A 24,959-nucleotide genomic window follows, 5' to 3' on the forward strand; every position below is an offset into this window, starting at 1 on the left:
GAAATGCAGTGGAAATGCAAGAAAGCAGAGAAGCTGGTTTCTTGGCAGTGATCTTAAACTGAAGAAGGAAGAAAAAAACGATCTTTTCCTAAAACACACACGGGGACCTGGGCTTTAAGGTCAACGTAGTCTTTGCACCACTGGTTTCCAGTGGGAGGCAGGTATCCCTGGCTCGAGCGGCCGCTGGGAATGAGGATTAAGGATGAGGCCTGAGGAACGGAGGTCAAAAGCGTGGAAACACCGCCCAGCAAAGTCACGGGGAAAGGGCAAACCCTGCTCTGGGCAAGCAGCTCGCTGGAGACCGGCACGCCTAGCGCAGGGGTAGGCAGAGTGGGGGAAGCTCCCTGGTTTTAGGCCGTCCCCAGCGTCGGGGGGAGGGCCTTCAGTAAACCTGCTGGGCGCGGAACAATTCTGGTGTTTAACAAACATTTTTAAAAATTCTGTTTTTAATAAAACGTTTTTCAGAACCTCAAAGAGGGCGGTACCCAAAGGAATCTGAAAAATACCCCGCAAGGCTAGGGGAGCGGGGCGTGCCCCGAATCAGGAGGTTGCAGGCGGTCGCACAAGCGCTGCGCGGCCAGATAACCTTTCACGGTGCAGGAGGCCAGAGCAATCCCCCACCCGCAGCGGAGCCGCGGCCTCCAACGCACCCCGCGCACACCCCCTAGCTACGCGGCCGCAGCTAGGGTCCCAAGCGGGGGCGGGGCCGTCACAGGCAGGAGGCGGGGCCTGCCGGGGCTCGCGGCTGGGGCGGGAGGGAGGTGCGGGATCTTTTGTTCTCTGATTGGGTCTGGGCCGAACAGAGGGCGGTGCCTTGGGGCGGCTCTACGGGGCGGCATTGGGCGTCGGAGAAGGAGGGCGTGGTTTTGTGAAGTCAGTTCCGGTTGGTGTAAAACCCCCGGGGCGGCGGCGAACGGGCTTCAGATGCTTCTGGGTCGCGGTGGGGAGAGCTCCCAAGTTCTTGTGTGTGAGCTGCATTAGTCGAGCGCTTAGAGCGACCCGGCGAGGGATGGCGGCCACCGGGACCGCGGTCGCCACGGCCACCGGCAAGCTCCTGGTCCTGCTGCTGCTCGGGCTCACGGCGCCTGCCGCGGCACTGGCTGGCTACATCGAGGTGGGGACCGCGCGAGCGCCCGAGCGCAGTCTCCTTCGGCCGCCGTGGGAGCGCGGCCTGCCAGCGGACCGGCGGGCCGCGGGGTCCGGGCCGGGCTGGGGGCGCGGCGTGGAGAGCGGGGAGTGGGGGTGGTCCGGCGCTGCGGCGGGTCTGGCGGCGCCTCCCCCGCCCGCCCCTGCTTGGCGCAGTGCTTAGCGCTGGAGGTCGAGCTGCCTCCGCCGCCGCAGAGGCCAAATGAAAGGCATCGGGGCTGCGGGGGGCGGCGGGCCGCCTCGGCCGCCCCAGCCCCCATACCGCCCGCGGCGCCGCCACATCCTCTGGGGACCCTGCGCGGCTCAGCCGCTCAACCCGTTCTCCCTCGGGATTCCGCGAGCCTCTGCGCCCCGAGGCCGCGGCCGGCGGTCCTCCGCTCCGGACCTCGGTGCGGCGCGGCTCCCTCCGGGGGCGGCTCCGCACAGACCCCAGCTCCCGGGCTGCGGCGGGCAGCGCGCTCCCCGCGTCCGATGGTGGGGCATCCCCCCTGGAAGCAGGAGATGCAGCCTTTGTTGGCAGCGTGGGCTTTGCCTGTGGGGATGCAGGCTTCCTGGGCTGGCCCTTGGAAAGTGTCGAGGTGCTGGGGCGAGCGCCGCTTTGGCTGCACCGGGAGAATGCTCCTGCACCAAGCAGCGGGTGTGCCTTCGGCTTCCTGTGTGCCTTCCTCTCAAAAGATCCACCGCTCTGGCATCAGGCCTTTGGGAGGAATCGTTAAATATAGCTGTTTGTCTAAGTCTAGTAAACAACGGGAAACCCCTCTTTGGTGTTTGCGCTGCTCCCCTTTTCAGTGGGTTCCAGCGAGGAGGAAAGGTACCGATGAAGACGGTGCAGAAACTTGTTTAATCCTACTTTTTTTGGCGTCAGAATTTAAGTAGCTGTTCTGCACCTGACGACCCCATCAACATCTTTGTGCGGCGAGGTGGTTAAGTAGCCTGGGTTCTCGGGTGATTGGCTGGAGTTCAGGCCGCGGGAACGGGCAGGGTTGCTGGGGTCGGTGAGGGTTCGAGCAGCGTGGTCTGGCCCTTGCCGTTGGTGAAAACCTTTCTGTTCCTGAGGGAGACAGGGGACTTTATTTTTACTTGCCTTCTGGATATAGTGCTTGAACTGTCGGATTGGAATGTGCTTCGGGTGTAGTTTATGTCTTTTCCCTCTTCACTGTTTTTAAAATTACAATAGATTTCTGCGTATTTAGCTAATTTCAGAGAGAAGTGAGACTGGATTGGATTACATAGGCATTGACTGCGAAGTTTCTAGCAAAACCCTCAAGTTAGAATGTGGTCTTCTGCAGAATGTTTAAACATTTCCAGGGTCAAGTAAATCTAATCAAGAACACCCCTCCCATGGAACGGCTTAAAATATTTGTGTTCATCCTGCTTAACGCTTTATGATTCTTTGGAGGAAGGTGGGGGAAGGAAGTTATGTTTTAAGTAGGAATAGTTAATGTTTCTACATCCGTGCTTTCAGATGAGGATTATTTTAGTTTCCACACAGTGGTAAGATTTGTATCTGTGATCCCGATGTTGGGAGAGGTAGATCAGTGGATGGCAGAGGAAGGGGAAAAAAAGAATTTTGCGTGGAACATAGAACTTTTAGGTCAGGGTGTCAAAAACGGTTTTGCACCCTCTTTTACCTCACTTGCCAGGGGAATGGGTAGTTTTAGGCACTCGTAGATTCATCCTAAAGGAGTTATTGGTTTTAAAGAACATCTTCTTTTAAGTTTAAGCAGAATATTAACACCTGTATGGATGCCTGCAGAGAAAGAAAAACTAGCAGTGTCAGAATTAGTTGTCGTGGATTAAATTCAGTTGTTACCCACAACATTGTTCAATTGAAAAGTCTGGCTAGATACAAGGTATTAATTAGACATTTCCCTAAAATGGTTTTTAAATGCTGTTTTATGCTAATTTCCGTCTTTGAAACTATGTTTTTGCACACACTAAATTATCTTTCAGATCGTTTTTCCTTTTGCCAAGCAGGCAAAATGTTATTTGTGTGTGTGTGTGTGTGTGTGTGTGTATATATATATATATATAATTTCATTTCATTTCATTTATTTGCTTTCAGGCAAAGGACTGCCTAAATCTTGATTTAGATGAGAATGGCCTAAATCAGGATGTCTTTGGGAAGGTCTTTATTGAGATTAACCAAAGGGATTCTAGCCAAATCCCTGATCAAGTTGCTTGGCGCAGAATTATTGATTGGCAAATCGTTAGGGTTGCTTGCTGTTGACGGAATTAATCTCTTACACCTGTTTAAAAAGAAAAACCCACCTCGGTACTCAGGTCATTGGTTTTAAATCCAGGATATGTTCTCTTGTGTGCATGCTCCCTCCCATTTGGGATTCTCAGACCGTATTTATGCTGAAACTCTGCACTCTTTAACAATGGACATGGACGCTTCTGAGAGCCAGAACTCTGGTTCATTCTGCTAACATTTAAAAGAGGGGCATTTATTTGATAGGCAGTTTTCAGGAAGCTCAAATACAAGGTATGACAATTGATTTAGAAGATAAAGAAGGCTTTGTGTTGGTATTTCTGAGTGGTGGTTTAGGGAATGTCTGATTGTGACTTGGGGAGATGTTACGGCTTCTGGCAGGATTATCAGTCATTTTATGATAACTGCTAAAAATCTTTTGGTGAATATGATAAACTAAGGCTTAGCAATCAGGTCCTCCTTTCATAGAGGGTATTGGTTTCATCATCTAAATCTGGGCTCTTTTACAGTGTAGCCACATGTGGCTCCTGAGCATGCAGTGTGGCTAGTATGATTAAGAAATGAGTTTTCCACTTTATTTAATTTTAATTAACTTAAGTGGGCATTTAAAGCTGAAAGTTCAGTGATTGGAAAACTTTTAACTGTATTTCAAACAACTTGGTTATGTGGGTCTACTTTTTCACCTGTATACTTAATGAAATCTAAACGCATCAGGAATTTCCTATGAAAATTTAGCATCTGAATTGAGATGTACTCTAAAATGCACACCAGATTTTGAAGACTTAATGTGAAAAAAATTGTAAAATATCTCACTAATAATTTTTATATTGATTACATTGAAATGATACTTTAATCATTGGCTAAGTAAAATATGTTAAAATTAGTTTCACCTGTTTCTTTTAATTTTAATGTGACCACCTGAAAATACAACCCATAGAGCTTATATTTCTTCTGGAGGGTGCTAATTTAATGTCTTGCTTGCAGTCGGTCCAGCATGATCTTGTTTTTTAGGACAATTTTAAATGTTACTTTTTGGTTACTTTTTTCAATTAAAAATGTTATTTGGAGATAATTTAAGCTTACAAAAATAGCGAAAATTGTAGAAATGGCTCTCATATCCAGATTGACCAGTTGTTAATGTTTCCCTATTCAGCATTTGCTTTATCTTTCATTCTATTATTATGCATTTTTTGCTGAATAGTTTGTGAGTTGCATAGTCGTGCCTCTTAACCCCTTCATTGTATATTTCCTAAGAACCAAGGACATTGTGGTAACATGTAACTCTTAAAACATACCTTAGTACAGTTATCAATTTAAGGAAATTTAACATTGATAAAATACTTTGATCAAGTCTCCTGTTTTCCAGTTTGTCAGTTGATCCAATAATGTTTTTTATAGCATTCGAAAGCATAGTTATTTTTAAAGCTAAAGAGTTTTAAAAGTCTTGGCAGTAACATGTGAAGGGCTATTAATGTTTTCCAAATATAAAAAGCAGATTTTTAACTTCTCTGATGTTGCTTTGACTTTGGAAGACCAAAACTTAAACACTGTTCAAGATTCTTGAATTATATTGTTCACGCTTAATGAAATCTTGGGCTTATGCATTTTTTTTTTTTAGAGATTTTATTTTTAAGTAATCTGTACACCGAACGTGTGGGGCTCATATGTATAACCCTGAGATCAAGAGTAGTATGCTCTACTGACTGAGCCAGCCAGGCACCCTATTCTGCATTTTCTTTTTAAAATAACAGAAGAAAGGTTATATAGGTTGTGCACATTCATTGTAAAAACTAAAAAACTACAGATAAATAAAAAGCTGAAAAAATAATCTCATATTATCCAGGAAAACGTCACTGTAAACATTTTGGGGATATATATTTTTGGAGATATATCAAGTACATATATCTTATAAAACTGGTTTATAGTGCATATTGGAGCTGGTACCTAACACTTACTATTTTGAATTGTCCTAAAACAAACTACTGAAAGAAAATCAAGTTTTCTGTGTGACAAAAGGTAGGGATAAATCTTTGTCCAGTAATAGTAGCTTCTATGGAGGGGGCCATTAGGGGGAGAATTTGAAATCGTCTATAATTCAGTTTTCATGAGTTGTGTTTTAGTGACATAAAATAGATTACCTTGATGCTTAATTAAATTTAGTGTCGTGTACCTTGTTCTATGGCCTAAGATGGAAAGTGAACCATGTAGGCCCATTCAAATAGAAATGGATTCCCATCCTTTGTATCAACTACAATTCATTACTTTTGCTAAGAGAATTTTTCTTACATAATCATCTTGAAGGTTTTTTTAAATGAAATTTCTTGAAACATAACTAAAATATGCTTTTAAAATAAGACTTTTCGTTTATTATGTCTCCTGCTAGTGTTTATTGAATCACTGTTGTGAGGTTCTGTGTTAGATGCTAAATGCTACATAGTGAAAACAAATACACATAGCGCTTTTTTACTCTACAAAGTGCACATGCATGTGATTTGTAGGCCCCATCCTCAGAGGTTCTCATTGAGTGCATCTGGGATTCTCAGTTTTAAATGCTCCCCAGGTGATTCTTGAGTGCAAGCCGAGAAAAACAAAACTCCAGGAAATAAAAAACCCTAACAGAACTCATTTGGGTACCTTATCTGCTGTCTCCAAACAGTCTGCTGAAGTGTAGGTATTGTTATCCGCACCTAAAAAGGGAGTCGGTAGAGGCTGAAGGTTTAAGGCCATGCAGCAGGGCCATGGTATCAATCTATCCATCGTCTTCTAAATCTGTTGCACTTTTCTTTTCTCTGTGTCATGGTGTTTCCTAATATTTCTTGTGTCGTTGTAGATTTCTTCTTCTCTTTTCCCCACCACCTAAATATTTGCTTTAAGAGAAACTAATTTAGGGGCGCCTGGGTGGCTCAGTCAGATAAGCGTTCCTACTTCGGCTCAGGTCATGATCTCACTGCTTGTGAGTTTGAGCCCCTCATCGGGCTCTGGCTGACAGCTCAGAGCCTGGAGCCTGCTTCAGATTCTGTCTCCTGGCACTCTCTGCCCCTCCCCCACTCGCTTTCTGTCTGTCTCAAAAATAAACATTAAAAAAAACCCTGATTTCCCAGAAGTTCCAATATATCATGAATCAATATATACCGAAGTATAATAGTGGTTATCTTTGAAGGATGTAATTACAGGGGACTTTGCCTTTTCACATTTTCCATGGATTTTTAAACACTTCTAATGCCTTTTAACATAATGTGCCAGTTCCCTCCCTCTCTCTTTAAATAGTAAGCTTGTTTCATCTTTGTGTTCTGTAAAATTTAAGGAAAGGAAATTTAAAAGACCGCCTGTGGAGGGGGGGATCTTCTCAAAATCAGGGTATGGGATTATTTGGAAGAGAAAAGACTATCCTCACCAGATTTACCGTCACTAGCCTACTGGATAGACAAACCATAAGAAGAGGGTGACACAGGGGCGCCTGGGTGGTGCAGTCGGTTAAGCGTCCGACTTCAGCCAGGTCACGATCTCGCGGTCCGGGAGTTCGAGCCCCGCGTCAGGCTCTGGGCTGATGGCTCAGAGCCTGGAGCCTGTTTCCGATTCTGTGTCTTCCTCTCTCTCTGCCCCTCCCCCGTTCATGCTCTGTCTCTCTCTGTCCCAAAAATAAATAAACGTTGAAAAAAAATTTTTTTCAAAAAAAAAGAAGAGGGTGACACTATAACCACAATGACTGGAATAAGACTGGTCCAGAGAAAAGTTAATCAGCATTTGAAGTGGGGCACCTGTGAGATTGGTTACTTGAGCAGCTCAGCCCAACCTGTCCACTGGCCCTTTCTCAGCCGAATGCCTCTTGTGGTTGCAGATTGGGTGTTGTAGTTCCAAGAGGACGTGCTCTGGTATAAGGTCCAGGGGAGGAAGAGGCTGTCTCTTCTTGTGTATCTCCCCTTAGGGTGAAGAAGTCTTTCTCAAAGCCCACCAGCACAGTATCCGCAAGTCTTACCGGACAGAATTACATCAGATGCTTCTGGCCAAACCAGTTCTCAAACTGGCGGGAATGGTGCTGCCAGCTGGGTTCTGTTGGAAGAGAGGGCTGTGGATGTTGGGTAGATAACCTGATGCCTGCTACAAGGGCATGCTCCATTTGGGAGCTTATATAATAGCTGGGCTGGCTGGAGGGAAAAAGAACGAATTTATTCTTATCTAAATGATCTGTGAATTAAACATTTGCTGGCAAATTGGAGAAATTGGAGGAACCTCACACAGTGCGTTGATTAGGATCTTGGCACTTCATTTTGAGGGATGTTGCCATCTAGGACAGAACGGCTAGAGTGGTGAAGACCTGGAATGGGGATGAACTGTAAGGGAGCTATTGAGCCTGGAGAAGAAGAAAATGTGGGTTAGTGGTGGTGGTGAAGAACGTTAAGTATTTTAGAATATTTTGTAGTTTGTCTCTGGAAGGCTAAACAGATGAGTTGCAAATACTGAAGCAGAGTTTTTATGTGGAGAAACGGGCTGAGAAGAGTGTAGGATATTCTTTTGTTTTACTCCCTTTAATTAGGACTATTTCCAACATAGTACAGCAAAAATACAAGATACTCCTAGATACACCACCCAGTTTTGTCAAATGTTAACACTTCCCATATTTGCTTTAGCCTTTTTCCCCCCCAGTACTAAAACATTATTGATACGGAAAGAAAACATTGCAATAGAAAGGCCTCCTTTGAACGTATTCTAATCCCATTAACCTACCTTTCCAGAAGTAAGTTTTATCTTGAGTTGGGAATTTAGCATTCCCCTTCATGTTTTCATGTTGACAGACACCCCTTTCTTTCTGGATTCCACAGAAGTTTGCTCAGCCTCTTAGAGTTGTAATAAATGTTTGTTATCAGTGTGGAAGTATTCATTGTTTGAACATACTATGATTTAAAAGCTGAGATACTTGGATGGAAAGTAAAGCTAACCCCGTACTCAAAGGTGCCAAGCATGCGTGGCACCATTGCAACCCTCCCTCCATCAAAAGCCCCTGAGTATTTTTGAGCTTTTAAAAATTTATAGTTCAGTATGTGTTTTCATAAAACACGTACTTGTGTAACCACTGCCAAGGTCAAAAAATAGAACATTCCCACCCCAACCCCCTTTACCTCCCCAGGTATTATTATCCTGACCTTTAGGGTCATTACTTACTCTTTATAGTTTTACCATCCAAGCTTTATCCTTTTTTTTTTTTTTTAATTTTTTTTTTCAACGTTTATTTATTTTGGGGACAGAGAGAGACAGAGCATGAACGGGGGAGGGGCAGAGAGAGAGGGAGACACAGAATCGGAAACAGGCTCCAGGCTCCGAGCCATCAGCCTGACGCGGGGCTCGAACTCCCGGACCGCGATCTCGTGACCTGGCTGAAGTCGGACGGTTAACCGACTGCGCCACCCAGGCGCCCCCATCCAAGCTTTATCCTAAAGCACTGTAGTTTATCCTGTTTTCTAGATTTATATAAATGGAGCCCTTCCTTCTGTATGTATTCTTAAGTACCTGGGCTCTTTCAGAAGCCATGTTTTGTTTTGTTTTGTTTTGTTTTGTTTTGTTTTGTTTTGTTTTGTTTTGAGTAATGTCTGCACCCAATACAAGGGCTCAGATTGACAACCCCGAGATCAAGAGCCACATGCTCTTCTGACTGAGCCAGCCAGGCACCCTTCTTTCACTAACCATGTGGTGTTTTGTTTTGTTTTTGCTTTTGCTTCACGCCTAGTGCAGAGCCCAACACAGGGCTTGAACTCACAACCCTGAGGTCAGGATTCAGACACTCAACCGACTGAGCCATCAAGGTGCCCCTTACCAACCATGTTTTTGTCATTTGTATTGTTGAGTGTAGCTGTATAGTTCTGCTGATGGACATTTGGGATGTTTCCAGTTTGAGGTTGTTGGGATACTGCTGTTCTCTGTGGCTTACATTTTTATTTGTCTTAATGATGTCTTTGGGAGAAGTTCTTAAATTTTTTTTTTTCCAACGTTTATTTATTTTGGGGACAGAGAGAGACAGAGCATGAATGGGGGAGGGGCAGAGAGAGAGGGAGACACAGAATCAGAAACAGGCTCCAGGCTCTGAGCCATCAGCCCAGAGCCTGACGCGGGGCTCGAACTCGCAGACCGTGAGATCGTGACCTGGCTGAAGTCGGACGCTTAACCAACTGCACCACCCAGGCGCCCCTGGGAGAAGTTCTTAATTTTGATGTATACTTTATCTGTTTATTATTATGATTATAGGTGCTTTTTGTGTACTATTTGAGAGGTCTTTTTGTACTGTGAGGGCAAAGTTATTCTCCTAGATTAGGAGCTTTTTATTTTGCCTGGCACATTTAGAGCTACAATTTACCTGGGACTGATTTTTTTTGTGTAATAAGAAGTATGGGTCTTTTTATTTTTATCTTTTCCATATGGGTATGTGGCCCATACCATATGGCTATCCAGCTTGCACCATTTATTGTCAAGGTCATCCTTTCCCTTCTGTTCTGCCATGGTGCTTTCATTGCTAATTAGTATCTCTGTGTGGGTGAGTCTGTTTCTCGACTCCCTTAATCACTGATGTCCATGTGTATCCTTGTACCAAGCCTGTGTCTCTGGATACCTATACTTATATCTACCAGAGCATGCCCTTTTACCTTGGTTGTCTTTACTAGTGTTTTGACTATTTCACAGTTCTTTTCTTTCCATATACATTTCATCAAAATCAAACACTGGGTAGAATTTTGATTGGGATTGCATGGAGTCTGTGGTTAATTGGGGAAAATTGACTTTTATAAATAATCTTACAATCTAGAAACATGGCATATACCTTTATTTAGGTCTTCTCTCATTACTCTCAGTCTTTTGTATATGTTTCTGCATAGAAATGTTGTACCATCTTGTGTTGGATTTATTCATAGGTATTTGATTATTTTTAATGGTGTTGTAATTTTTTTTGTCCTTTTTGTTGTCCTGCATCGTGGAAATGCAGTTGATACTTCCAAATTGACCATGTATCCAGGAGACTTGCTAAACTAGTGTACTAATTCTAATAATTTGTGATTTTGAAAATTTCTGAATATATTCTGTGAATTATGACAGTTTTATTTCTTTCCTTCCTATTCGTACAGCTTTTCTTTAAAAAAATTTTTTTTAATGTTTGTTTATTTTTGAGAGACAGAGCATGAGTGGGGAGGGGCAGACACACACACACACACACACACACACACACACACACACACACAGAATCTGAAGCAGGCTCCAGGCTCTGAGCTGTCCTCACAGAGCCCGACGAGGAGTTTGAACTCACAAGCCGTGAGATCATGACCTGAGCTGAAGTCGGACGCTTAACTGACTGAGCCACCCAGGTGCCCCATAGCTTGTCTTTCTTTTTCTTGCTTTATTGCACTGGCTAAGACTCTAGTAAAATGCTTAAGAGAAGTGGTAATAACTGATATCTCTGTCCCAACTCCTGATCTCAAGAGGGAAACTATTTCACCATTTATATAATACTTGTAGGTTTCTTTGTAAATACCATGCCCATTATTAGATTAAGGAAGAGCTCTTTCATTCTAAATTTCCTAAAGATTGCTGTCATGAATGAACATTGAATGTTTTTCACTTTTTTTTTTCAGTTAGTAAGATGGTCATGTGATTTTTCTCTTTAGTTTTGATAGTGTGAAGTATATTAATTGACTTTTTAAAATACGTAAGCAACTTTTGCATTCCTGAAATGAGCCAAACTTATTTTCTGGATTTGGTTGGTAAAGTTTTATTCAGGATTTTTGCCTTTGTGCTCAAAAGTATGTTGGACCTGTAATTTTACTCTTTTATAATGTATTTCTCAGATTTCAGTGTCAAAGTTTTATGGCTTCAAAATGACTTAGAGAGGCTATTTCCTCTTTTTCTATTCTCTGGAGTATTTTACTTAAGATTGACATTATTTTTTCTTTAAGCGTTTGGAAAAAATTTACCAGTGAAGCCATCTGGACTTTTCTTTGTGGTAACATTTCCAATTATGGATCCAATTTATTTACTAATTGTAGGGTTAGTCATACCTTGTGTGAGTTTGGTTATGCTTCTCTGGTAATCTATTAACATTGGACCTTTAAATTGATATTATTTGATTGAAGTTGTTTATAATATATTCTTAATGGTCTTTGTAATATGAATAGAATCTGCAGTGATGTCCCCTTTTTTCATTCCTGACTTTGGGTATTTTTGTCTTTTTTTTTTTTTTTTTTAAGTCAGTCTTGCCAGGTGTTAATAAGTCTTTTTAAATAATCTACTTTGGTAGATTTTTGTTGATCCTCTCTGTTGTATGTTTATTTTGCTTTTCTTTCTTTCTCCCTTCCCTTCCCTTTCCTCCTTCCTAAGATTTTACTTTTAAGTAATTGCTATACCCAATGCGGGGCTTGACCACACAACCCTGAGATCAAGAGTTGCATGCTGTATTGACTGGCCAGCCTCCATTTGATTTATTTCTGCTCATTATTATTTTCTTTTTTTTACTTCCAGGGATTTAATTTATTCTTTTTCTAACAATTTGATGTGACTACTTAAAATTTTTTTCCAGACTTTCTGCTTTTCTATTAATTTAAAGCTATAAATTTTCCTCTGGAAAGGGCTTTAGCTGCACCTCACAAGGGTTTGTTTTAGTTTTAGTTTTCTATTATACACACACACACACGTATGTGTGTGTATATGTTTAAGTTTATTTAATTTGAGAGAGAGGGAGAGCGCACGAGTGAGCAGGGGAGGGGCAGAGAGAAAGGGAGAGAGAGAATCCCAATCAGGCTCCATGCTGTCAACCCAGAGCTTGATCTTATGAACTGTGAGGTGTCCCTATTTAATACATTTTTAAAAGTTGAGGTGTAATTGACCTATAATGTATAAGTTTGAGGTGTGCAGTGTGTTGGTTTATGTATTGCAGTATGATTACCACTATCATGTTAGCTAATACCACCATATTGTATGTAATTCACGTAATGTCTTTTTTGTAGTGAGAACAATTAAGACCTAGTCTGTTAGCAACATTGAAGTTTATAATATGGTATTTTTTTTTTAAGTTTACTTATTTTGAGAGAGAGAGAGTGGGGGAGGGGAAGAGAGCGGAGAGAGAGAATCCAATGTGGGGCTCAATCTCAAGAATTGTGAGATCATGACCTAAGCCAAGAGTCACATACTTAACTGACTTGAGCCACCCAGGCACCCCTATAATATAGTATTGTTGATGGTAATCACTATGTTGTGTGTTACATCTAAAACTTATTTATCTACTAGTTGCAAGTTTGTACCCTTAAACAGCATATAAGTTTTGATAATAATATTTTCATTATCATTCAGTAAAAAAATTTGTTTTCCTTTGTAATTCAATTTTTTTCTATTTAGAAGTACATTTGTTAATTTCTAAATATATGGGGATTTTTCTGGTTGTCTTTTGTTATTTATTTCTAGCTTAATTGCACTGTGGTCAGAGAACCAGTCTGTATGATTTCAGCCCTTTGAAATTTGTTGAGATTTGTTTTGTGATTGGTTTATGGTAAAATTTTCATTGTGTGGGTGAAGAGACTATGTATTCTTCACTTGTTACTTCTGGTGTTTTATTGTATGTGCTGATCATGTTGTTTCCATGTTGTCCAGATTTTTATCCTTAATGATTTTTGTAATCTTTTTTTTTCCTGTTAGTGAGAAAAGTATGTTAAAAATCTCCAACTGTGATTTTGAATAATTTTTTTTTCTCCTCATAGTTTTGACAAATTTTGCTCTGATTATTTTGAGGCTGTTCTTAGGTGCATACAGGTTTAGGATTCTTATCCCTTCCTAAAGAGTCTCTCATAGTTATGGTTTGCCTTTTTATCTCCAGTAATGTTTTTTACCTGTACTAATACTTTGTCTAATATTTTTATGTGTTTTAGATGTGTTATGGTTGTTGTTGTTATTATCTGTTAACCTGGTACTTGCCTTTTACTGGAATATTTAGTACATATACATTTAATGGGGCTGCTGAAATGCTTGGGTTCTCATCTACCTTCTTATTGGGTGCTTTTTGTTCTGCCGGTTCGGTGTTTCTTTTTTTTCCTTACTTCTTTGGAATTTGTTACTGTTTTACTTCTCCCTCTTATTACTTTGGAACATGCAGTCGTTTATTACTGCTTTAGTGATTACTTTAGAAATTTCATCTTTCACATATTCATATTAGTGCCTTACATTAATTGGTACTTTTATCCTCTTCCTGGACTATAGAAGGACCTTAGAATACTTCAACTCCATTTAACCCTTTCTTGTCTTTTTTGCCATTGTTGTTATGTATGTTAATTTATTTTATTTTTAATTTTATTTTAATGTTTATTTATATTTGAGAGAGAGACAGACAGACCGACCATGAGTGGGGTAAGGGCAGAGAGAGAGGGAGACACAGAATCCAAAGCAGGCTTCAGGCTCCATGCTGTCAGCACAGAGCCCGATGCAGGGCTCGAACTCACAAACGGCGAGATCGTGCCCTGAGCTGAAGTCGGACACTTAACTGACTGAGCTACCCAGGCGCCCCTATGTTAATTTGATTTTAAACCCGAGAAGAGGTTATACAAACCGTGTTCTATATAGCCAAATAAATTTAGGTCAGTAGTTACTGACTCTGGAGGCACAGTGGTGCCTGGCTCCAATTCTGCCAAATTACATCAGGATCTCTTGACAGAGGGGGTCATGCATTAATATTTTCTAAAAACTCCTCAGGTAATTAAAGTTTGTGGTAAGATTGAGAGGCTCTAATTTAGATGCACATATTTATTCTCTTCATTATTTTCATTTTTTAAAATGTTTATTTTTGAGAGAGTGCATGTATGCGTGCTGGGGAGGGGCAGAAAGAGAGGGAGACCAAGGATCCGAAGTGGGTTCTGTGCTGACAGCGGAGAGCCCGATACGGGGCTGGAACTCACAAACCATGAGATCATGGCCTGAGCCACAAACGCTTAACCAACTGAGCCACGCAGCCACACAGACACCCCTTTCTTTGATATTTATTATGCCTCTTTCATTTCTGACTTTTCCGGGATAATTTTTTGTCTTCCAAAACATTTTAGAATTTTCTTAAGGATAGGTTGGCTGGTGACATATTCTTTCACTGAATATCTTTTTCACTGTCTTTCTTGAAAGAGAGTTTCATTGGGAATAGAATTTTTCTCATCATCTTAAAGCTGTTACTCCATTCCTGATATTTTATGTTACCAGTATCCTGATGTTGAATGTTATCAACAACTTACTGGAATTTGCTGTCAGCATAATTACCCTTTTTTGAAGGTAATATGTCCCTAAGTCTCTGTCTGCCTTTAAGCTTTTCCCTTTGAATCTGGTTTTCAGCAATTTTGCTATTACATACTTAGGTATAGGTTTCTTTTTTTTTTTGTTTTGTTTTCGTTTTTTTTTTTAAATGTATTCTCCTTGCAGAGCTTCTTGAATCCGTGATTTGATGCCTTTCATCAGTTTTAGAAAATTCCCAGCCATTTTCTTTCTAAATATTTAAATGCTGCTTCTGCGTAATTCTCTCCTCTCCTATGGGACTCCAAAAACAAACATCCTAGATGTTGTCACTGTATCCTGTGTCTCTCGCTGTGCCTCATTTGATAAATTTTCTTTTGACCCATCTTTCTGTCTACTAACATTTTTTCAGCTATATCTGATCTGCGAAGTTCATCAATTGAGTTCTTAATTTCAGTTATTGTAGTTTCAGTTTTGTAGTTAAAATTTTTTAGAAATTGTTTCTCGATCACGTTGCAATTCTCAAGTTTTGTCGTCTGTGTCTCTGAACGTGGTAAATATCATTTGTTTGTGTCTGATAATTCACCATGGAGGTCTTGCCCAGCCAGGGGCCAGTGTATACCTGCAAGAGCAGACTGTTCTCCTCATCACTTGTAGCTGTCCAGGTTGGGTTGGGACTTGGTAATCTGGTTCGGCCCAGTCTCCCTGTCCAAGAAGTAGCTCATCCCAGCCACAACCTGCTTGCGGGTGAGCAGCACGGGCAGTGTGCAGCCGTGGCACCTGTCGTTGCTGGCCTCGTCCTCCCTGAGGGTGAAGAGTCCCACCGAGCACCCATTATTGGAGACTTGGTGTGTCTCCTGCTGGTCCTGGGGCTCCAGGCCAGGGCCGGAGAGCCCAGCAGGAGCAGCGTGGTGGACAGGGGCCTGGCCGTCGTGTGCTTGCAGGCAGGTGAAACCCAGGGGGGAGCGATCCGGGAGTGACCCTCCCTGCTTTTTAAAATGTGTAACATTTGCCCCCTTAGTTGCCTTTCCATACCCTGAATATGGAGTACTTAAGTTGATGCACAGACGTTTCCAGTTACCCCAGAAAAAGGCTGTTTACCAGCCAGAGGTTGGGTATTTGCAGCAGTATTGGAATTGTAATTTGAATATTTGATTGCATTTTGCCCTTATTTTATAAGAATGAGGAAATGGGAAACAAAGTGTTTATTGTATTGATGTGTTGGTACTTGGTGCTTTCTGGAGAGTCTGTGAACTTAGGTGAATACTCAGTGTTCCTACAATTATGTAGGAAAAGAGAAGGAATGTTTTTATTTATTTTATTATTACTCCTTTTTTATTTTAAGTAGGCTCCAGGCCCAACATGGCACTTGAACTCATGACCCTGAGATTGGGAGTCACATGCTCTACTGACTGAGCCAGAGAGGCCTTCCTATGAGGGAATGTTTTTTAGATGCTGGAGTTAAGTTTCCAAGGGTATTTTTTTCCCTGAAACACTGGGAGTAATTGACATTTGTATAAATAGTTCCCTTAGCAGAACCGCAAAATAACATGCATGTCTTTGAACTTGCCCATTGGGGTGCCTGGGTGGCTCAGTTGGTTAAGCTTTGGCTTTGGCTCAGGTCATGATCTCCCAGTTCATGGGTTTGAGCCCAATGTCGGGCTCTGCATTGACAGTTCAGAGCCCGGATGGAGCCTGCTTTGGATTCTCTGTTTCCTCTCTCTCTACCCCTGCCCTGCTTGCGCTCTGTCTCTCAAAAATAAATAAATAAACATTAAAAAAAAAAAAGAGAGAATATATTAGATACAAAACAAGGATATCTCTATTCTGTGATGTATTTAATTCATTCCTTTATAATTGGATATTTATCTTTCTAATTTTTCTCTAAACAATATGCAATAGATATTGCTCTTTTTTTTTTTAAACCACTTTAGCTGTATCTCAAATTAACATTTAAAAGAAGCTTTGGATATAACTTGTTCTTAAGTTGAAGACTTTTCATGGTAATTGGTTAATTTGAAGACCTTCATAGTTGTCATTATTAGCCCATATTTATTAAATTGCTATGTGCAGGGCACTGTAACAGTACAGAGAACACCACAGCTAAAGGCAGCATGTAGTTACTAAGATGACAGATGAAAGAAATCTTTATGTTGTTGGAGAAATGATAGTCAACATGTTTCCAGTATTTTAAAATAGATTATTTTAATAGAGTGTATATATATATATATTTTTTTTTAAAACATATTTCTTGGGTTTACTTCCAGATATTTTACATATGTCAGCCTAAAGATATAAAATTTTCTCTAAATTGTACAAATGAAATCTGATAAATTTTTTTTGGTGAAATATATGTAACATAAAAATGGTTAAAATGGTCAATTTGAAGTTTATAGTTCAGCAGCATTAAGTACATTCAGAGTATTCTGAAACCACCAGCACTGTTTCCAGAGCTTTTCATCATTCAAACAGAGACTCTGTACCCATTACACATAAACTCCCTGTCTCTCCCCCACCCCAAGCTCCTGGAAACCTCTCTTATGAATTTGTCTGTTCTTACAAATGTTCTAATAAAACATTATAATGTTTTCAAAGTAAATGTATCAGAATGTCATTCTTATTTGTTTATTTATTTATCTAAAGTTTATTTTGAGAGAGAGCACATGAGCAGGGGAGGGGCAGAGAGAGAGAATCCCAAGCAGGCTCTGCCCATCAGCACAGAACCGGATGCGGGTTTTGACCTTACATCTGTGAGATCCTGACTCAAAATCAAGATTCCAACACTTCCTGACTGAGCCACCCAGGCGCCCCCATATGGTAATTCTTCATGTAACTTTTTGGGAACTGCCAAACTGTTCTGCATAGTGGCTGTACCATTTTACATTCCCACCATCAGCACACAAGGGTTCTAATTTCTCCACATCCTCCCCAACAGTTGTTTCTATTATTTTTTGATAAGAGCCATCCTAATGGGTGTGAAACGGTATCTCATTGTAGTTTTCATTTGATTTCCCTAATGATTAGTGATGTAGAGCATCTTTTCATGTTGGCCACATATATACCTTTTTTGGAGAAATGTCTATTCATGTCTTTTGCCCATTTTTGAATTGGGTTTTTTGTTGTTGAGATGTAGGAGATCCTTATATATTCTAAATATTCATCTCTTACCAAATACGTGACTTGCAGATATTTTCTCCCATTCTTTGGGTTGTCTTCATTGTCTTGAGTGCCCTTTGTGCAGAAGTTTTTAATTTTGATGAAGTCCAATTTAGCTATTTTGTGTGTATATCTTTTGGTGTCATTATCTAAGAAATCGTTGCCAAATAAAATGTGAAGATTTGCCCTTCTGTTTTCTTTTAAAAGTTTTATCTTTTTAGCTCTTGTGTTTAAGTCTTTGATCCATTTTGAGTTAATGTTTGTTTGTGGTTTAAGCTAAGTGGCCAACTTCATTCTTTTGCAGGTGACTGTCCAATTGTCCCAGCAATATTTGTTGAAAAACCTGTTCTTTCCCTATTGAATACTCTTGGCACCCTTGTCAAAAATCCTTTGATTATATATGCGAGAGTTTATTTTTGAGGTCTCTATTCTATATATTTGTCTTTATGCCAGTACCACATTGTTTTGATCACCATAGGTAGCTTTGTGGTAAGTTTTGAAGTCAGGAAGTATAAGTCTTTGAACTTTGTTCTTTTTCAAGAGCATATTTCCATATGAATTTTTAAGATTTCTAAAGAAATTTATGCAGAAAACACTTGGGATTTTGATGGGGATTGCACTGAATTAGTAGATTGCTTTGAGTAATTGTTAATCTTAATCTTAAATCTTTAGGTCTTCAACATAAATTTTTGTAATAAAATTTTTTTTAATTCACATAATATGATTAATTTTAGTTTATACTATGACTTCTGGGTGTTAGATGTTGATGAAATTTATGCTTTTAAAATTAACTGCCATCCCTACTAACTGATTCCTGGTGCATTACCTGAGAGTAGAGATGGGAAACTTGCCGCCTGCACACAGAATGTGGCCTGTTCTTCTCTTTTATTTGACTCTTCACCATGTTGGGCTTCATTGTATTTTCTCTTTCTCTCTTTTTTTAAATTTATCTATTTATTTTGAGAGAGCACCCCAAGCTGAGAGCATGGAGCCCGATGCAAAGGCTCAAACCCATGAACTGTGTGTGAGATCATGACCTGAGCTGAAATCCAGAGTCAGATGCTTAACTGACTGAGCCACCCAGGCACCCCAGGCTTCATTGTATTTTTAAATTCAAATTAAACATCACCATTTCCAGAATGTAGGGCAGGCTCAGATGGAAGATTGTGCAGGTCTTGATCTCAGGGTTATGAGTTTGAGCCCCGTGTTGGATGCAGAGATTGCATAATAAAAATTTTGCAAGTAATAAAAAGATTGCATTTAATAAAATCTTAAAATTAAATAAAGGGGCACCTGGCTGGCTCAGTCGATTGGGCATGCGACTCTTGATTTCAGCTCAGGTTATGATTCCCTGGTCATGGGATTGAGCCCTGCCTCAGGCTCTACACTGAGCATGGAAACCTGCTTAAGTTTCTGCCCCCCCCCCCGCCCCCTCCCCCACTTGCACTTTCTCTCTCTCTCAAAAAAAATAAAATAAAAACAAGCATTGCCATTTCCAAATAATGTGGATATTTTATGTGAAAATTCCTTTCCAGTTTAAAAACAATTGGAAGTCCTGGCAGCAATGCTCAGTTAGAACTGGGCTCACTTTAGATGAGAGGGGGACTCTGATTACCATGAGGGAGTTGAATGTGGGTTGCCATTTTTGTCTTATACTCCTGTCTGCTTCTGTTACCTCTCTGATATCCACAGGCAGAAAGTTTTCAACCCTGTTGAAAAGAGAGAAAGTTGGATTGAGTTATCTCTTGCAATAAATGTTTATTACTCATGGCATATTTCAAGTGAACTAAAAACCACCTTTCATAACAGAGTCTTCTTTGACTGGTTGGCCTCTGCCCTGCTCCCTCCCCCCTTTTTTTAATTGAAAAAAAATTTTTTTAATGTTTATTTATTTTTGAATGAGAGAGACAGAGTGTGAGCAGGAGAGGGGCAGAAGGAGAGGGAGACACAGAATGTGAAGCAAACTCCAGGCTCTGAGCTGTCAGCACAGGGCCCGATGTGGGACTTGAAGTCACAAACTGCCAGATTATAACCTGAACCCCACAAGATCATGACATGAGCCAAAGTCAGACACTTAAGGGACTGAGCCACCCAGGTGCCCCAACTTTTTTTTTTTTTTTTTAAGTAATCTCTGCACACAACCTGGGGGTCAGAGTCACAACCCTGAAATCAAGAGTCACTCCACTAATGGAGCCAGCTAGGCACTCCTCCTCGTAGCAGCTCTTAAAAAAAATGAGGCTTGATTAGATTCCTCAGAATCTACATTAATAAAATATCCTGCTGGGCTGTATTATGAAAGATTAATCTTGCGAACTGATACAAGTCATTGAGACTGAAGATTGGTTAATGTTGTTTTTTAAACAATGGAAATAGTAATCAGGGGAGATTAAAATCAGATTAAAATGTTTTAAGTATTGATTTTAAAAGATTAAATGCAAAACCTGATAAGCTCCCAGCCAAGCTGAGCCATTACGTGTGGTTTTATGTGTGTATGTAGAGTGAGTGAAGAAGTTGAACTTGTCACAGAATAATGGAAGTGAAGGCATATTGTAGATCTGGTGCCAGTTTCCACTGGATGAATAAATCTTCATTAAACTATCCCTATGGTGATCTGATATTATGATACTATATTTGTCTTCAAGAAGCTATGGGAAATAGAAGAGAACATAAACTTGAAGTCGGGTTGGAGGTAATGATAGTAGCTTCAGTACACATTATTAAGAAGAAAGTGTTAGAAGTCTATTTTTAGCACTCTTTTTACTTCATAATTTGTGAAGATACATTTCTTTTGGATATCCCGTCAGTGCCATGCTGGTATTTGGGACATTTGGGGTTTTATGGGGCCAGTGGTTTAGAGGAAAGCAAAGAGACAAGTGATCAGGTCAAGAGTGTCCTATGTAAATACAGGTAAGGTTACATTATTTCATACGACCACAGGTAGAATTCATTGTTGGCCAAATAAAATACTATGTTAAGTATTACTGAGATTAACTTAGGGCTTCTGTGATGATCTGTAGGCAACTATTGGTCTTATATACTTCTGGAGGTGTTTGAAACCAGTTTTTTCATAAGGCTGAAGAAGCCACTTTAACATAATATGGACACTCGTGTACAGGCCGGCATTAAGTATTAGAAATGAGTTGCAAAAATTCTTCCATTGAGCTACTTACTAGTTGTTCCCAAGAGATGTGGAGGGTGAAGGAGAGTCATTCTAATACAGGCCAACCTGGATCGCTCAAATTTGGCTGAGGTACTAAGTTACCAGATAGTAAGTACTATGCCTAAGTAGCTATTTGACCTCCCAGTCTTTAAAGGATTTAAGGTGAACTAGCTCTGATGACTTTGTAAGATATTTAGAAGAAAAACAAGAGATTTCTATAGAAAAGCATGTTTGCTACACAAGTTCTCATATGTGCTGAAGATGACCTCTATGCCTAAATGCTGAGGAGCCTTTTTTGGGGGGAGGGGCAGGAAGGATACTGTGTAGGCAGAAATAATTTCTTGCAGTGTTTGCCGTTGACATCATTTAGAGGGTAATGTAACTAACTACTACTAAGGACATATAAACACTGTTTGTAGTAGAGTTACTGTTTCATAAACTGGTGTGATTGTTGGTGCTCTCAAACCATACTCAGTTTTCATGGGGTGAATTTTTAAGAGTTGAATTTGTGTCTACATACATATATAATATGTGTGTGTGTGTGTAAAACATGCATACATGTATGGTTGTGGGTTGTAGTGATATTTTAAAGAATAAAGGCTTTTAACTGTCTGGGACTTTTTAACAATTTGGGAATATATAACACCAGGTCAGCAAGGTGGTTGTCAGTTTTTCATCCAAAATACAGTAGTTTGGAATTTGCTGATGGTTGCCAGGCTGTCGTCTGCCTTTTACTGATTTGCTTTTATGACGTGTTTGAATTCAAATTAAAATAAGGGGGCACCTGTGTGTCTTAGTTAAGCATCCGACTTGTGGCTCAGGTCATGATCTCGAGGTTTGTGAGTCTGAGCCCCATATCAGGCTCTCTGTTGATAGTGCAGAGCCTGATTCAGATCCTCTGTCTCCTCTCTCTGCCCCTCCCCTGCTCGTGTGTGTTGTCTCTCTTTCTCCTTCTCAAAAATAAATAAACATTAAAAAAAAGTGCTTTAAAAATGGCATGTGATTATCAAGAGTAAGTGATTCAACTTGGTCTGAGCATTGTCTGTAAATCTTCAAAGGAAGGAGGTTTTTCTTTTTTTTTTTTAATATGAAATTTATTGTCAAATTGGTTTCCATACAACACCCAGTGCTCATCCCAACAAGTACCCTCCTCAATGCCTGTCACCCACTTTCCCCTCCCCCCCACCCCCCATCAACCCTCAATTTATTCTCAGTATTTAAGAGTCTCTTGTGGTTTGCCTCAAAGGAAGGAAGTTTTTAGCCCAAGGAAAGGATGGTTTGATTGCTCCAGGAAAAAAAAAAAATGATTAGGTGGATTTTTAGGAAACCAGCATTCAGGGGAAAGCTACAAATACTGGAATGGAAACACCACAGAGTTTTCCAGAAAAGTTAGCTGAATTTGGGAGTAAGAGATCACTACATATCTTTGGAAAAATGCCTGACTCCTTCCTTGATGTGATTGATGTATTCGTGTATAATGAATTGGCAATGGACTCATCCAGGCATGTAAATTTGAAGGAGATAATAAGGGTCTTAGAGCCACAAAGGGTATTCACACTTGCTCCAGAGGAGTTTTCCAGGAAAAGATGATGTTATCTCCCTATACTTCATTAGATTTAAATATTTTAAGAAGGCTTAGCCGCTCGTGAAGGAAACAGTCTAAAAGAACTTTTATGGTGGAGATACTTAAGTTTATAACAACATTTATGTGTATTCTTTTTTCTCCTGATTTTCATATTCAGGAATAGAGTCCTAATTTTTATATTACACACATAGAAACCAGGGGTACCATCACTGCACCTTTTATTTTGGCTTAGCTTTTAGCTATTGTTTAGGAACCAGATAGAAGTTGGGCCGTCCTCTATGGCAGAGTTTAAGAATCTTTCCTTGGGGCGCCTGGGTGGCGCAGTCGGTTAAGCGTCCGACTTCAGCCAGGTCACGATCTCGCGGTCCGGGAGTTCGAGCCCCGCGTCGGGCTCTGGGCTGATGGCTCAGAGCCTGGAGCCTGTTTCCGATTCTGTGTCTCCCTCTCTCTCTGCCCCTCCCCCGTTCATGCTCTGTCTCTCTCTGTCCCAAAAATAAATAAACGTTGGAAAACAAAATTAAAAAAAAAAAAAAAAAAAAAAGAATCTTTCCTTTATTTTTTTTTTATTTTTTTTTAATCTTCATTTATTTTTGAGAGAGAGAAAGAGTGCAAGCAGGGGAGGGGCAGAGAGAGAGGGAGACACAGAATCTGAAGCAGGCCCCAGGCTCTGAGCTGTCAGCACAGAGCCTGACGTGGGGTTCGAACCCATGAACCATGAGTCCATGACCTGAGCTGAAGTTGGACAGTCAACCAACTGAGTCACCCAGGCTCCCTTAGAATCTTTCCTTCTTAATTAGGATTATTTTGTCTCTTCTACCAGGCCAAGCCTTCATGCACATGAGGACTTGTGACTCATTCATTTTGTTGTCTTTAGAGCCTACTCTTGTAAGGTCTTAAAATGTTTACTGACTTAAAAATGATTGAATCAACAATTTCTATGTGATGTGAACATCATATCATATATGCCCTATCTGTTCTGGTTATTTTTATTGTTTTTGGATGACCCTTGGATTTTGTTATGTGGTTGTCAGAAGCCTGGAAGAAGAGGGTTTTTTTGTTTGTTTGTTTGTTTGTTGTTTTGTTATGTCTCAGTGATGGTTCCTTTCATATATGTGGATCTGAGAAGTTTGAGGAATGGAGGGAGACTGTCCACCCCCCCCCCCCCACCCCCGCCCCACCTCCCAGCAGTTGGATAAAATAAGAACTTTGGCTCTTGGCACTTAACCCACTTCCATAACCCATACTGAATCCTCTCTCCCCACCCCTTTTTAAATACTGAATCTCTCTTTTTTTAATGTGTGTTTGTTTTGAGAGAGAGTATGTGCGCCTGTGCGCGCTCCGGGGAGGAGCAGAGAGAGGAAGAGAGAATCCCAAGCAGGCTTCAAGCTGTCTCTGCAGAGCCTCACGCAGGGCTTGATCCCATGAACTGTGAGATCATGACCTGAGCCAAAATCAAGTCAAAAGGCTTAACTGACTGAGCCCCCAGGCACCTCAGTACTGAATCTCTTGTAAGAAGAAATGTCTCAAGGTCCTTTTTCCTGTCTAATTCCTGTTCATTATTTTACTTCACTTGTCTCTCTTGAACTAGCCTAGCCTCTTCACTGAAGTTTTATGGCTTTTAACCCATTTAACTCTTGGCAACTGGAAGATTTATCAAGGAACAATCTGAGTTCCTACCCCATTCTTCCAATCACTAGAAACTCCTGCTAGCTTTAGTCTTCATGATGAAAGAAGGGAAAATGCATATATATATATTATATATATATATAAATAATATATATGGAATATATGTATAATATATATAGAATATATATGGAATATATATAAATATAATATATAAATATATATTTTATATATAATATTATTTATATAAATATAAATAAAAATATATAAATATATAATATATAATATATAGTATATAATATATATGATATATATATATATATATAAATATACATCTGGAATATAAAGGTGAATGAAAAAAAGGCATTCGGGTCATGCCTTCCTAGCACAGTATTGACTGAACATTGAACACAGCACTGTCCCACAGAAATAAATGCAAGCCACACACATGTAATTAAAATTTTTCTAGTTGACATTTTTTTAAAAAGCAAAAAATAGCTTTGGTTGGCTCAGTCCATAGAGGATGTGAGTCTTGATCTTGGGGGTCATGAGTTCAAGCCCCATGTTGGATGTGGAGCCTGCTTGCAAAAAATAGGTGAAATTAGTTTGAACTTTATATTTTATTTAACCCAATATATTTGAGATATAGTCATTTCAATATGTATAACCGTGTTATGAAGTCAACATGTAGTAAAGTTGAGATATTTTGCATTTTAAAATTTATATATTAAGTCTTTGAAGTTCTGCATATATTTTACATTTATAGCCACATCTCAACTTGGATGGTAATCTTCATTGGAAATATTTGATCTTTATTTAGATTGCATGAAGTTTACAGGTGG

At 40.3% G+C, this 24,959-nt stretch overlaps 1 protein-coding gene across 4 annotated transcripts in view; it reads left to right on the forward strand.

Moving 5' to 3' along the window:
• The first annotated feature begins 858 nt into the window (after positions 1-858).
• APLP2 (amyloid beta precursor like protein 2) overlaps positions 859-24,959 on the forward strand; it is an 86,246-nt gene continuing 62,145 nt past the window's right edge. The window contains exon 1 of one of the 4 annotated variants that reach the window (XM_043579828.1): positions 859-1,114. In XM_043579828.1, the coding sequence (XP_043435763.1) occupies positions 1,010-1,114 (105 nt within the window). In that variant the 5' untranslated portion in view covers positions 859-1,009. The remainder of the gene's footprint in view (positions 1,115-24,959) is intronic. The other 3 variants (XM_043579826.1, XM_043579825.1, XM_043579827.1) reach the window with 3 other exon arrangements.

This window comes from Prionailurus bengalensis, chromosome D1 (genome assembly GCF_016509475.1).
Source record: "Prionailurus bengalensis isolate Pbe53 chromosome D1, Fcat_Pben_1.1_paternal_pri, whole genome shotgun sequence".
Taxonomy (NCBI): domain Eukaryota; kingdom Metazoa; phylum Chordata; class Mammalia; order Carnivora; family Felidae; genus Prionailurus; species Prionailurus bengalensis.